The sequence below is a fragment of the Argopecten irradians genome, chromosome 5 (assembly GCF_041381155.1).
Source record: "Argopecten irradians isolate NY chromosome 5, Ai_NY, whole genome shotgun sequence".
Classification (NCBI taxonomy): Eukaryota; Metazoa; Mollusca; class Bivalvia; order Pectinida; family Pectinidae; genus Argopecten; species Argopecten irradians.
This window is the reverse complement of record NC_091138.1, coordinates 25,299,708-25,313,507: the sequence shown is the minus strand read 5'-3', so window position 1 is coordinate 25,313,507 and position 13,800 is coordinate 25,299,708. Positions and strand designations below refer to the sequence as shown.

The 13,800-nt window shown below is 37.0% G+C and overlaps 1 protein-coding gene across 1 annotated transcript in view; it reads left to right on the top strand.

Moving 5' to 3' along the window:
• Positions 1 to 5,772, top strand: part of LOC138324342 (cGMP-dependent protein kinase 1-like) — a 63,618-nt gene extending 57,846 nt beyond the window's left edge. Inside the window, exons 16-17 of the mRNA XM_069269416.1 lie at positions 215 to 319; positions 652 to 5,772. Of these exons, the coding sequence (XP_069125517.1) occupies positions 215 to 310 (96 nt within the window). The 3' untranslated portion in view covers positions 311 to 319; positions 652 to 5,772. The remainder of the gene's footprint in view (positions 1 to 214; positions 320 to 651) is intronic.
• The last annotated feature ends 8,028 nt before the right edge of the window (positions 5,773 to 13,800 follow it).

Sequence of the window (13,800 nt, the reverse complement as noted above, 5' to 3'; positions counted from 1 at the left end):
ATACTTTATGACGTCATATCAACTGAAAGTAAAAGTCATATTAGATTGCCTTTGTAAATACTGATAATACTGTTTGATTGCATCATTCCCTTTCATCATCACGGTCACGGATGCTGATTTTGAAAGAGATATAATAAATATAGATATGGTACAGGCTAATGAATTGGATGGTCATCAATGATTGATCGTTTTTGATTGGTGTTGTTTTATTTAGGTACGGGGACCAACAGATTACAGCAATTTCGACAGCTACCCAAAGAACGTGGAGGTACCTCCCGACGAGTTGTCGGGGTGGGATTTCGACTTTTAGCTGTCGTATGTAAGTATCGGGTCATACTCATGTAAAATGTTTACGTATTTCAACATCTTCATGCCTATAACATGTAAATAATTATCATATAAAGCTTTCTTCTATTAATTAGAAGATAGCACCGAACACATACTGTTTTGGAAAATTGAAAATAAAGGCAAATCGATATGTTTTCCCAGAGGTTCGTTTTCAGTTGACAAAATATCAATAGAAAATATAAAAACAACACCTACAAAACAGCAACAAAACCAAAAAGATAACAATAGGCACATGTACGTTATTTTCTCTATTTTCTTCATTGTATAAACTGATATGATAATGCTTTACTTATTATTTTCCAGAGGTTGCTGAAGCCAGATTTGCCAAAACAGCATTTACAATTTCCAAGAAGTTCCATATATGTAGACACGTTAGTTCGTTATTGAAGTAAATGGGTTCGTTATAGGCTTCAATAGAACTTGATATCAGTTTACAGATGAACGATTTCGTTATTACTTCCATCAGTTTACGTACAGTAATCATGAAATGGAATCATCATGTACGATTCATTAATAATGTAAATATAAAAGCGGCTTATACTTGATTTCTATCGGAATATTTTGTTTTGTTCCTGACCGAATTGTAACACTTAATTTTTAAAACAATCGCTCGACAACATATTAAATTAGGTTTTGTGAGAGTGTAAATTTTAAATTCTAAATGATACTGAACTTTCGGTAGGTTGTCGCAAGTCAGTGCACCGTCGTAAAGCAATCGCTTCACTGATCATAAATTGAATCTCATAATGAATTTGTATGATAATGTATAATAACTTAACGTTCGGAAGAATGTCCATGACACAAAGTTGTGATATTACAAATAATCTTACATTTATATACTATTATTCGTTATCACTATTTGGCAGCTCCAGAGACTTAATTTGTTCCGGTAAACGGTGTTATGTGGTCAGAAGCCCGTCATCTGTGTATCACCCACTCATTGTTTTAACTTATATACTTACTAGGGGCACGTAACAACAAAGTAGATTATTATACGACATACATCCAAATTAAAAAAAAGTTATGGATAAGTTGGTGTCAATATTACAAATTAAGACCAGTTGCAATTTACATTTCTTCATTGATTTTAATTTAGTTGTTGATTTCAAATCATCGAATGTATGCACGCAAGGTGTGTATATTTTCTTTGTCTGAGAAATAATTTGAATAAAATACTCGTGAAGGTAATTAGTAATAATCAGATAACAGTAGTTAGACTCCTTAAGATATGACCCACACCAACGTGTCTTTGTGTGTTACAAAGTAATTAGTCAGTGTATCACACACTAACGTGACCTTGAGCGTACCTTTCTGTGGTGCAAAAACAATTAAAATCGATCTCTATAGCATCAAAGCAGCTTGTTATAGACGATGACTTCTGAATATTGTTGATTAGACCCCAAAATTTGTCAATACGATTTGTCGTCCATAGGGAATTAACAATATTTCTTATAAATAGTATTGTATGTAAGCTCCAACCTGGATGGCTTTTATTCATGATCAATAACCGATATTCAGTTCGAATGTCTATACTACACGAAAACTGTACGCTTAGTATGTCATCATGTATGAGCATTCAAATCAGTTTGTAAATTAGTTTTTTTTCCACTGTGATCTATGCTTACCATAAACTGTCATTGTTGTTCCGTGTTGATTGAAAAAAAAATCACTAGTCTCTAACCTGACTAAAAAGGAATTTCATAGTTTTAATTTTTAATTGAAACAATACATTTTCCCAAGACCATCTGATACTGACTACAAGTATTAATTGTAACATTGCAACGCTTTCCTTCCGGAAGAACTTCCGGAAGTAAGTGTCTTTTTCGTACCTGATTATTGATTTCTTGAATGCCCTAGGTTATTAATTAAGGAGAAATGGCAGATCTTATTCCATATTGATTTATGCTAGTTTCGATGGTAAGTCTTTTCTCAGCCCAGATAATACGCATGTGGAAGATAAGGAATTTTGAAAGACGTCATGAAATGACACGAAGTTATTCATGCAAAACTGTGCTATTGTATTATTTCCATTAATTAAAGTGTGGTAAAATATAGACATCTTCTTAATTAATACCAGATAAACGGACATACTTTTATTACCTTTATATAACATTTAGTTTTTGAAATTTATTTAATTTGCTAATTTTCGTGTAAAAATCTACAAAAAACGTTACTTTATTTTGTAAATAATAATTTGTTTCTAAGATTAGCGTCTTAAATATGACAGGTAAAATGAATAAACAAAATTTAACAAGGCAACACTGTATAACAAAAAGGACATGTAACACTGACAGCAGTCCTAATTTCTGTCAGTTTTATTATTTGTTTATGTTTGTTATTACATCGAGTTGGCGTCATGCTTTGTTTTTTAAGATATGTTTTGTTAAAAATATTATACAATATAGGTTTTGTTTAAAATGTTTTACAAAATAAATTTTGTTTAAAATATTTTACAAAATAAATTTTGTTTAAAATGTTTTACAAAATAAGTTTTGTTTGAATTGTTGTATGTGAAGGGGTCTGGAATTATTTTTAACAACTAACATTATTTTTGTGTTATCTTTAATTGTTTTGTCACTTGTTTTGAAGAGTATGCCAATATTTTATGGGAGAATTGACAATAGGTTATGTTCAATGTGTTTAAATGTGATATGATTTAAATTATGATTTAATTCAGTGGACGTATCGTTAGAATACTATTTCAATGTACCACTCTTTTAAATTTTGTGTTGCAATGCATCTTCAGTTTAATTCAATTTTCAATACTTTTGTTTTGGGCGCTGTTCCCTAGTGGATGATATAGTCAAACTGTAGGAATCCTCATAAAAATATAATCCGTCGCCATATGTGATAATCAAAAATATTTAATATGAATAAACATTTATCTATCTAGTTAGTGAAATTATTAACATATGTTAAAACATAACATTTAATTTCTTTGTATCTAGCTAGATATCAGTCCTTTGTTCTACAAGCAATCATAATGGATCTAAAGTTATTGAAATAATACATGAAAATGGATCTAAAGTTAGAATGGGTGTACTACATCGAATAAGACAAAAAATATGTTTGTTTAGGGATTCATTTGCAAAAAAATAGAGTCGGTAGGTCGGTTTTTTTGGGGTTTTTTTTCACTCTTAAATAATGGCCGAAACCGGAGTCTCAGACCGAAATCTCGACTTTTAATTTTGTTTTCGTAGTAAAGTGGGAAAAAATTAGGGTCGGGGGTAAAACATTAGGGTCGGTTAGGTAACCCTAAACAGACATAAATATATATTTGTTTTTTGCTTATTAGATGAAACATCATTATATCTGTATATACAAGATATGTGTTTGTTTGTTTGTTTGATTTCTTTCAATGTCTGTCTGTTGGCATGGAAGCCTACATGAATTGTCTATTTCATGTCATTTGAAATATTTGAGTATGATATGTGTATAATTAAAGAGTAATAATAGAAATATTCCAGTAACTATTGCAACTATGTGTGTCTATAAAATACCAATTCGTCTTTGTTCTCTTTAAAAAACATTCCCGCTTAGACAACATAATGCAGTGATATCGGTTTGCAGTATGATGCCGACCAATCTCGTGAAGGGAAAGACGTTATTTAAATGAAGAATTATCGAACTGAATGAAATCATCATCTTTAACGATCGTTTTAGTAATAACGATTCTCATGAAATGCAACGAATGTGTGATTTTGTATTTTTTCTCTTATGAACTTGGATATCATAGTAATATCCGAAATGATGGGGTTATGGTATACAGTTGGACTGTTTTGAGCGCATTATTAGCATATTATTTCAATTGCTATAATTGTTTCTATTCGATATTGAGATTATTGATTCACTGATTGTCTGTGTTATCAATTGTTTTCCTACACATTAGTATGGTATCGTTCTGATTAACACATTAGGTTAAATGGTAAATATTTGAGATTTTGTTCAAAAGGTAATTTATCTATTTGTTGGGATTCTTAGTATTGTATTAAATTGTATGCCAGTTATTAATACATTGTATGTATATTTGTTATTGCTATTTCTATAAAGGTGCTAGCAATGTTCTTTCTCAATTATGTCGTAGGTTTTCACTTCAGTTTTCTATTGCATATTTCTTTAATTCATACAAATTGGGTTCACCAGAAATATAAAAGTAAAATAGATTGAAGTATGGCTATTACATTTTTTTCTTGAAATACATTCTAGTCATTAGTTCAATAAACTTGTATTCTCAATGTGAGAAAATAACGAGCTCTTATAAAATTAAAAAAAATACCCCTTGAATCGTTCACTTTGAATATGACTAGTAATACCGTTGGTAATGAAAAAGAGATGTGTTCAGAAATGTTAATATATATATAAATCCAGCCCAAAATTACACAGATGGTTCGTGTTTGCCATTAAAGTGAATTTTAGATGTTGTATCACTTAATAATAGCACTGCAATAATTTCCTATTGTGTGAAATGCTAATAAGATACTTGTGTACATCACAGTACTTCGCCATTGAAGCAAGTGATTATATTGAAGACAAGTGAGTACAGTACAGCCATTCGACATTGAACCGTTCGTTCTGAACACAAACGCTGATTTCATCATTGTTTTATATCAGTTTCTGTTTATTTCATTAATCATTATGGAGGGCCTTTTTTCTTTATGAGGTATTTGCAGAGAACCGTGAAAATTTCACAAAATCTTCAGAAATGTAATGAATTAATGAAATGTAACGTGTAAAATGAGATTGTTAACTAAATAAAGTGAAAATGAGTGTGTCTTATTGTTACGAAATATATATATGCGTTTTATGCAATTATATGTGACATGTAGTATCACATAGTTTGACAAAACAGGTAGCTTAGATAGTCATTTTACTCAAGCTATGTGTGATACAAAGTGTATAGATAAGGGATAAATGTTTAAGTAGTTAGGTATGCAGGTGTATTAAGTGTTTCTTACCGCTAGTCCGTCTTTGCATATTAGAGTTATCTGTCCTTGCGGTAGGTCAGCATTTTGTGAGCGAAAATTAGGATGTTTCTCCTGCAAATGTATTGCTACGCTCATAAAAACAATAAGTGCCTACTTGCAAAGGCAAATAACTTGTTATATGCAAATGCAATGTGTATTAGGTATGTATAAATTATGTATAAAGCTTTGTAAGAACTTTATACAAGTTAAATTATAATAATTAGATTACGTAAGATGTATATATGTGATATATAAATCTACATAAACTACATGTATAATTATAGACTCATCAATCGGAATTAGGTTACTGTCACGAATGTAACTCGTTGTCGTTGGTTCAAATCTCATGAAGTATGTTGATGATATATTGTTTATTTTTGTATAAATTGAATTATGATCATGATTATTTCAAATGTGCGCTCTTCGAAACGTGCAATTGAATAAAATATTGCCAAACGTTCCCTACTTTTTGTTTTTATTGTACCGTCATACAAGTATATGACAATGGAATGGAATACCCGAACTGCAGATCCGATAATCTCATTGAAGAGAATTATACCATTATAAATCCATGCGCATTCCGTAATAAAATGTATGTAAGACCAGAGCACGTAATAATCCATTCTAGTGTGATAGAAGTGTTATTTCCATGTGAAATTATACCGAAGAGTTTATTTGATCTGCAATATGTTTCTTACCTTTTTCTTCGTTATCAGAGCAATAACTGGTTTTGTTAAACATTTCTCTTGTCTACTTCAAGCATGATCTTTGCACATTGCAATAAATTATCATTAGGTCGCACTTTGTCTTGTGTTGTATAGTAACAGAACGTAACACAGGCCGCCACGCCCATTTATCAAATTTCAATATAATGTAATATGTAGATTCCTCGTACTTGTATTATACAATGGTATTGATATAAGACGTGGCAAATATTGATTGATGGTCCATGAACATGTTAATTCGCCATCACAAATTTTCAAAAATGAAAACCAAATGAAATATATATATATCAATAAAAATCTGCCCTTGCAGATATTCCCTCGTCCTATTTAATCAAGCCATTTTGATAAATAAGGACGACACATACAGGTCGAATGGCCGATTGCTATTTTCTTATGTACTATGGTCACAGATTCTTTTGTCGGTTAATATATGTGTGACCTATTAAGCTGAGAAATATATTCGATTTTCTGTCACAATTTCATTATTATTACCTCAAGCTAAAATAATCACGATACAAACATTATTCATGCACAAAAGACATAAAAGCGACAACTGTGTGACCATGTAATACGAACGAAATCCTACTAAAGCTATTTTAAGATACAGATTTAGCGTAAATAAACGCCAACAGCGTTGTGAAATCATCACAATAGTCCTTGATATACGCTAAAGTATTAAGACATTTACAGTTGTATTTTACCTTACTGTACAAAATACTGTAAAACAATAAAACTACTTATTTTCGCAGCGATTTAATGCCGCGTTTCTCTTTTTTTCTATATCTAAAGACATTTTATTTCTATTGCATATAGTACATATTTAATATCAGCAATGGGGAAATAAAGAATGATGATGACGATGTACTTCTAGTTGAGTCATTTCGCTACGATTGATTTTTGTTTTAGCAAAGTCTCCCAGAGTTCAAATATGAGGACCGCAATGAACTCCGGGAGAGATTAAATTTTTTAGTCTTCCGCGAAAATAAGTAGGAAGTATCTATACAGTCACTCTCAGAAATCACTGTCTACAATGTCTCCACTACACTCCGTGTAAGTATCTTTATAATCACTCTCAGAAATCACTGTCTACAATGTCTCCACTACACTCCGTGTAAGTATCTTTACAGTCACTCTCAGAACTCACTGTCTACAATGTCTCCACTACACTCTGTGTAAGTAGCTTTACAGTCACTCTCAGAAATCACTGTCTACAATGTCTCCACTACACTCTGTGTAAGTAGCTTTACAGTCACCCTCAGAAATCACTGTCTACAATGTCTCCACTACACTCTGTGTAAGTAGCTTTACAGTCACCCTCAGAAATCACTGTCTACAATGTCTCCACTACACTCTGTGTAAGTAGCTTTACAGTCACTCTCAGAAATCACTGTCTACAATGTCTCCACTACACTCTGTGTAAGTAGCTTTACAGTCACTGTCAGAAATCACTGTCTACAATGTCTCCACTACACTCTGTGTAAGTAGCTTTACAGTCACTGTCAGAAATCACTGTCTACAATGTCTCCACTACACTCTGTGTATGTAGCTTTACAGTCACCCTCAGAAATCACTGTCCCCACTACACTCTGTGTATGTAGCTTTACAGACACCCTCAGAAATCACTGTCTCCACTACACTCTGTGTATGTAGCTTTACAGACACCCTCAGAAATCACTGTCTCCACTACACTCTGTGTATGTAGCTTTACAGACACCCTCAGAAATCACTGTCTCCACTACACTCTGTGTAGTAGCTTTACAGCACTCAGAAATCACGCTTTACAGACACCCTCAGAAATCACTGTCTCCACTACACTCTGTGTATGTAGCTTTACAGACACCCTCAGAAATCACTGTCTCCACTACACTCTGTGTATGTAGCTTTACAGACACCCTCAGAAATCACTGTCTCACTACACTCTGTGTATGTAGTAGCTTTACAGACACCCTCAGAAATCACTGTCTCCACTACACTCTGTGTATGTAGCTTTACAGACACCCTCAGAAATCACTGTCTCCACTACACTCTGTGTATGTAGCTTTACAGACACTCAGAAATCACTGTCCACTACACTCTGTGTATGTAGCTTTACAGACACCCTCAGAAATCACTGTCTCCACTACACTCTGTGTATGTAGCTTTACAGACACCCTCAGAAATCACTGTCTCCACTACACTCTGTGTATGTAGCTTTACAGACACCCTCAGAAATCACTGTCTCCACTACACTCTGTGTATGTAGCTTTACAGACACCCTCAGAAATCACTGTCTCCACTACACTCTGTGTATGTAGCTTTACAGACACCCTCAGAAATCACTGTCTCCACTACACTCTGTGTATGTAGCTTTACAGACACCCTCAGAAATCACTGTCTCCACTACACTCTGTGTATGTAGCTTTACAGACACCCTCAGAAATCACTGTCTCCACTACACTCTGTGTATGTAGCTTTACAGACACCCTCAGAAATCACTGTCTCCACTACCACACTCTGTGTATGTAGCTTTACAGACACCCTCAGAAATCACTGTCTCCAATGTCTCCACTACACTCTGTGTATGTAGCTTTACAATCACCCTCAGAAATCACTGTCTACAATGTCTCCACTACACTCCGTGTAAGTAGCTTTACAGTCACTCTCAGAAATCACTGTCTACAATGTCTCCACTACACTCCGTGTAAGTAGCTTTACAGTCACTCTCAGAAATCACTGTCTACAATGTCTCCACTACACTCCGTGTAAGTAGCTTTACAGTCACTCTCAGAAATCACTGTCTACAATGTCTCCACTACACTCCGTGTAAGTAGCTTTACAGTCACCCTCAGAAATCACTGTCTCCACTACACTCTGTGTATGTAGCTTTACAGTCACCCTCAGAAATCACTGTCTCCACTACACTCTGTGTAAGTAGCTTTACAGTCACTCTCAGAAATCACTGTCCACTACACTCTGTGTAAGTAGCTTTACAGTCACTCTCAGAAATCACTGTCTCCACTTCACTCCGTGTATGTAGCTTTACAGTCACTCTCAGAAATCACTGTCTCCAATGTCTCCACTACACTCTGTGTATGTAGCTTTACAGTCACTCTCAGAAATCACTGTCTCCACTACACTCCGTGTAAGTAGCTTTACAGTCACTCTCAGAAATCACTGTCTCCACTACACTCCGTGTAAGTAGCTTTACAGTCACTCTCAGAAATCACTGTCTCCACTACACTCCGTGTAAGTAGCTTTACAGTCACTCTCAGAAATCACTGTCTCCACTACACTCCGTGTAAGTAGCTTTACAGTCACTCTCAGAAATCACTGTCCACTACACTCTATGTAAGTAGCTTTACAGTCACCCTCAGAAATCACTGTCTCCACTACACTCTGTGTAAGTAGCTTTACAGTCACTCTCAGAAATCACTGTCTCCAATGTCTCCACTACACTCTGTGTAAGTAGCTTTACAATCACCCTCAGAAATCACTGTCTCCAATGTCTCCACTACACTCTGTGTAAGTAGCTTTACAATCACCCTCAGAAATCACTGTCTACAATGTCTCCACTACACTCCGTGTAAGTAGCTTTACAGTCACTCTCAGAAATCACTGTCTACAATGTCTCCACTACACTCCGTGTAAGTAGCTTTACAGTCACTCTCAGAAATCACTGTCTACAATGTCTCCACTACACTCCGTGTAAGTAGCTTTACAGTCACTCTCAGAAATCACTGTCTACAATGTCTCCACTACACTCCGTGTAAGTATCTTTACAGTCACCCTCAGAAATCACTGTCTCCACTACACTCTGTGTAAGTAGCTTTACAGTCACCCTCAGAAATCACTGTCTCCACTACACTCTGTGTAAGTAGCTTTACAGTCACCCTCAGAAATCACTGTCTCCACTACACTCTGTGTAAGTAGCTTTACAGTCACTCTCAGAAATCACTGTCCACTACACTCTGTGTAAGTAGCTTTACAGTCACTCTCAGAAATCACTGTCTCCAATGTCTCCACTACACTCTGTGTATGTAGCTTTACAGTCACTCTCAGAAATCACTGTCTCCACTACACTCCGTGTAAGTAGCTTTACAGTCACCCTCAGAAATCACTGTCTCCACTACACTCCGTGTAAGTAGCTTTACAGTCACCCTCAGAAATCACTGTTTCCAATGTCTCCACTACACTCCGTGTAAGTAGCTTTACAGTCACCCTCAGAAATCACTGTCTCCACTACACTCCGTGTAAGTAGCTTTACAGTCACCCTCAGAAATCACTGTCTCCACTACACTCCGTGTAAGTAGCTTTACAGTCACCCTCAGAAATCACTGTCTCCACTACACTCTGTGTAAGTAGCTTTACAGTCACCCTCAGAAATCACTGTCTACAATGTCTCCACTACACTCTGTGTAAGTAGCTTTACAGTCACCCTCAGAAATCACTGTCTCCACTACACTCCGTGTAAGTAGCTTTACAGTCACCCTCAGAAATCACTGTCTCCACTACACTCTGTGTATGTAGCTTTACAGTCACCCTCAGAAATCACTGTCTCCACTACACTCTGTGTAAGTAGCTTTACAGTCACTCTCAGAAATCACTGTCCATTACACTCGTGTAAGTAGCTTTACAGTCACCCTCAGAAATCACTGTCTCCACTACACTCCGTGTAAGTAGCTTTACAGTCACCCTCAGAAATCACTGTCTCCAATGTACACTCTGTGTAAGTAGCTTTACAGTCACCCTCAGAAATCACTGTCTCCACTATACTCCGTGTAAGTAGCTTTACAGTCACCCTCCGAAATCACTGTCTCCACTACACTCCGTGTAAGTAGCTTTACAGTCACTCTCAGAAATCACTGTCTCCACTACACTCGGTGTAAGTAGCTTTACAGTCACTCTCAGAAATCACTGTCTCCACTACACTCCGTGTAAGTATCTTTACAGTCACTCTCAGAAATCACTGTCTCCACTACACTCTATGTAAGTAGCTTTACAGTCACTCTCAGAAATCACTGTCTCCACTACACTCTGTGTATGTAGCTTTACAGACCACTCAGAAATCACTGTCCACTACACTCCGTGTAAGTAGCTTTACAGTCACCCTCAGAAGTCATGTCCACTACACTCTGTGTAAGTAGCTTTACAGTCACCCTCAGAAATCACTGTCTCAAATGTCTCCACTACACTCCGTGTAAGTAGCTTTACAGTCACTCTCAGAAATCACTGTCTCCACTACACTCCGTGTAAGTAGCTTTACAGTCACTCTCAGAAATCACTGTCCACTACACTCTATGTAAGTAGCTTTACAGTCACCCTCAGAAATCACTGTCTCCACTACACTCTGTGTAAGTAGCTTTACAGTCACCCTCAGAAATCACTGTCTCCAATGTCTCCACTACACTCTGTGTAAGTAGCTTTACAGTCACTCTCAGAAATCACTGTCTACAATGTCTCCACTACACTCTGTGTAAGTAGCTTTACAGTCACTCTCAGAAATCACTGTCTACAATGTCTCCACTACACTCCGTGTAAGTAGCTTTACAGTCACTCTCAGAAATCACTGTCTACAATGTCTCCACTACACTCCGTGTAAGTAGCTTTACAGTCACTCTCAGAAATCACTGTCTACAATGTCTCCACTACACTCCGTGTAAGTATCTTTACAGTCACTCTCAGAAATCACTGTCTACAATGTCTCCACTACACTCCGTGTAAGTATCTTTACAGTCACCCTCAGAAATCACTGTCTCCACTACACTCTGTGTATGTAGCTTTACAGTCACCCTCAGAAATCACTGTCTCCACTACACTCTGTGTAAGTAGCTTTACAGTCACTCTCAGAAATCACTGTCCACTACACTCTGTGTAAGTAGCTTTACAGTCACTCTCAGAAATCACTGTCTCCACTACACTCCGTGTAAGTAGCTTTACAGTCACTCTCAGAAATCACTGTCTCCAATGTCTCCACTACACTCTGTGTATGTAGCTTTACAGTCACTCTCAGAAATCACTGTCTCCACTACACTCCGTGTAAGTAGCTTTACAGTCACTCTCAGAAATCACTGTCTCCACTACACTCCGTGTAAGTAGCTTTACAGTCACTCTCAGAAATCACTGTCTCCACTACACTCCGTGTAAGTAGCTTTACAGTCACTCTCAGAAATCACTGTCTCCACTACACTCCGTGTAAGTAGCTTTACAGTCACTCTCAGAAATCACTGTCCACTACACTCTATGTAAGTAGCTTTACAGTCACCCTCAGAAATCACTGTCTCCACTACACTCTGTGTAAGTAGCTTTACAGTCACTCTCAGAAATCACTGTCTACAATGTCTCCACTACACTCTGTGTATGTAGCTTTACAGTCACTCTCAGAAATCACTGTCTCCACTACACTCCGTGTAAGTATCTTTACAGTCAACCTCAGAAATCACTGTCTCCACTACACTCCGTGTATGTAGCTTTACAGTCACCCTCAGAAATCATTGTCTCCACTACACTCTGTGTAAGTAGCTTTACAGTCACTCTCAGAAATCACTGTCCACTACACTCTGTGTAAGTAGCTTTACAGTCACTCTCAGAAATCACTGTCTCCACTTCACTCCGTGTATGTAGCTTTACAGTCACTCTCAGAAATCACTGTCTCCAATGTCTCCACTACACTCTGTGTAAGTAGCTTTACAGTCACTCTCAGAAATCACTGTCTCCACTACACTCCGTGTAAGTAGCTTTACAGTCACCCTCAGAAATCACTGTCTCCACTACACTCCGTGTAAGTAGCTTTACAGTCACCCTCAGAAATCACTGTCTCCACTACACTCCGTGTAAGTAGCTTTACAGTCACTCTCAGAAATCACTGTCTCCACTACACTCCGTGTAAGTATCTTTACAGTCACTCTCAGAAATCACTGTCCACTACACTCTATGTAAGAAGCTTTGCAGTCACCCTCAGAAATCACTGTCTCCACTACACTCTGTGTATGTAGCTTTACAGTCACACTCAGAAATCACTGTCCACTACACTCCGTGTAAGTAGCTTTACAGTCACTCTCAGAAATCACTGTCCACTACACTCTGTGTAAGTAACTTTACAGTCACCCTCAGAAATCACTGTCTCAAATGTCTCCACTACACTCCGTGAAAGTATCTTTACAGTCACTCTAAGAAATCACTGTCTCCACTACACTCCGTGTAAGTAGCTTTACAGTCACTCTCAGAAATCACTGTCTCCACTACACTCCGTGTAAGTAGCTTTACAGTCACTCTCAGAAATCACTGTCTCCACTACACTCCGTGTAAGTAGCTTTACAGTCACCCTCAGAAATCACTGTCCACTACACTCTATGTAAGTAGCTTTACAGTCACCCTCAGAAATCACTGTCTCCACTACACTCTGTGTATGTAGCTTTACAGTCACCCTCAGAAATCATTGTCCACTACACTCTGTGTAAGTAGCTTTACAGTCACCCTCAGAAATCACTGTCCACTACACTCTGTGTAAGTAGCTTTACAGTCACCCTCAGAAATCACTGTCTCCACTACACTCTGTGTAAGTAGCTTTACAGTCACCCTCAGAAATCACTGTCTCCACTACACTCCGTGTAAGTAGCTTTACAGTCATCCTCAGAAATCACTGTCTCCACTACACTCCGTGTAAGTATCTTTACAGTCACCCTCAGAAATCACTGTCCATTACACTCTGTGTAAGTAGCTTTACAGTCACCCTCAGAAATCACTGTCCACTACACTCCGTGTAAGTAGCTTTACAGTCACCCTCA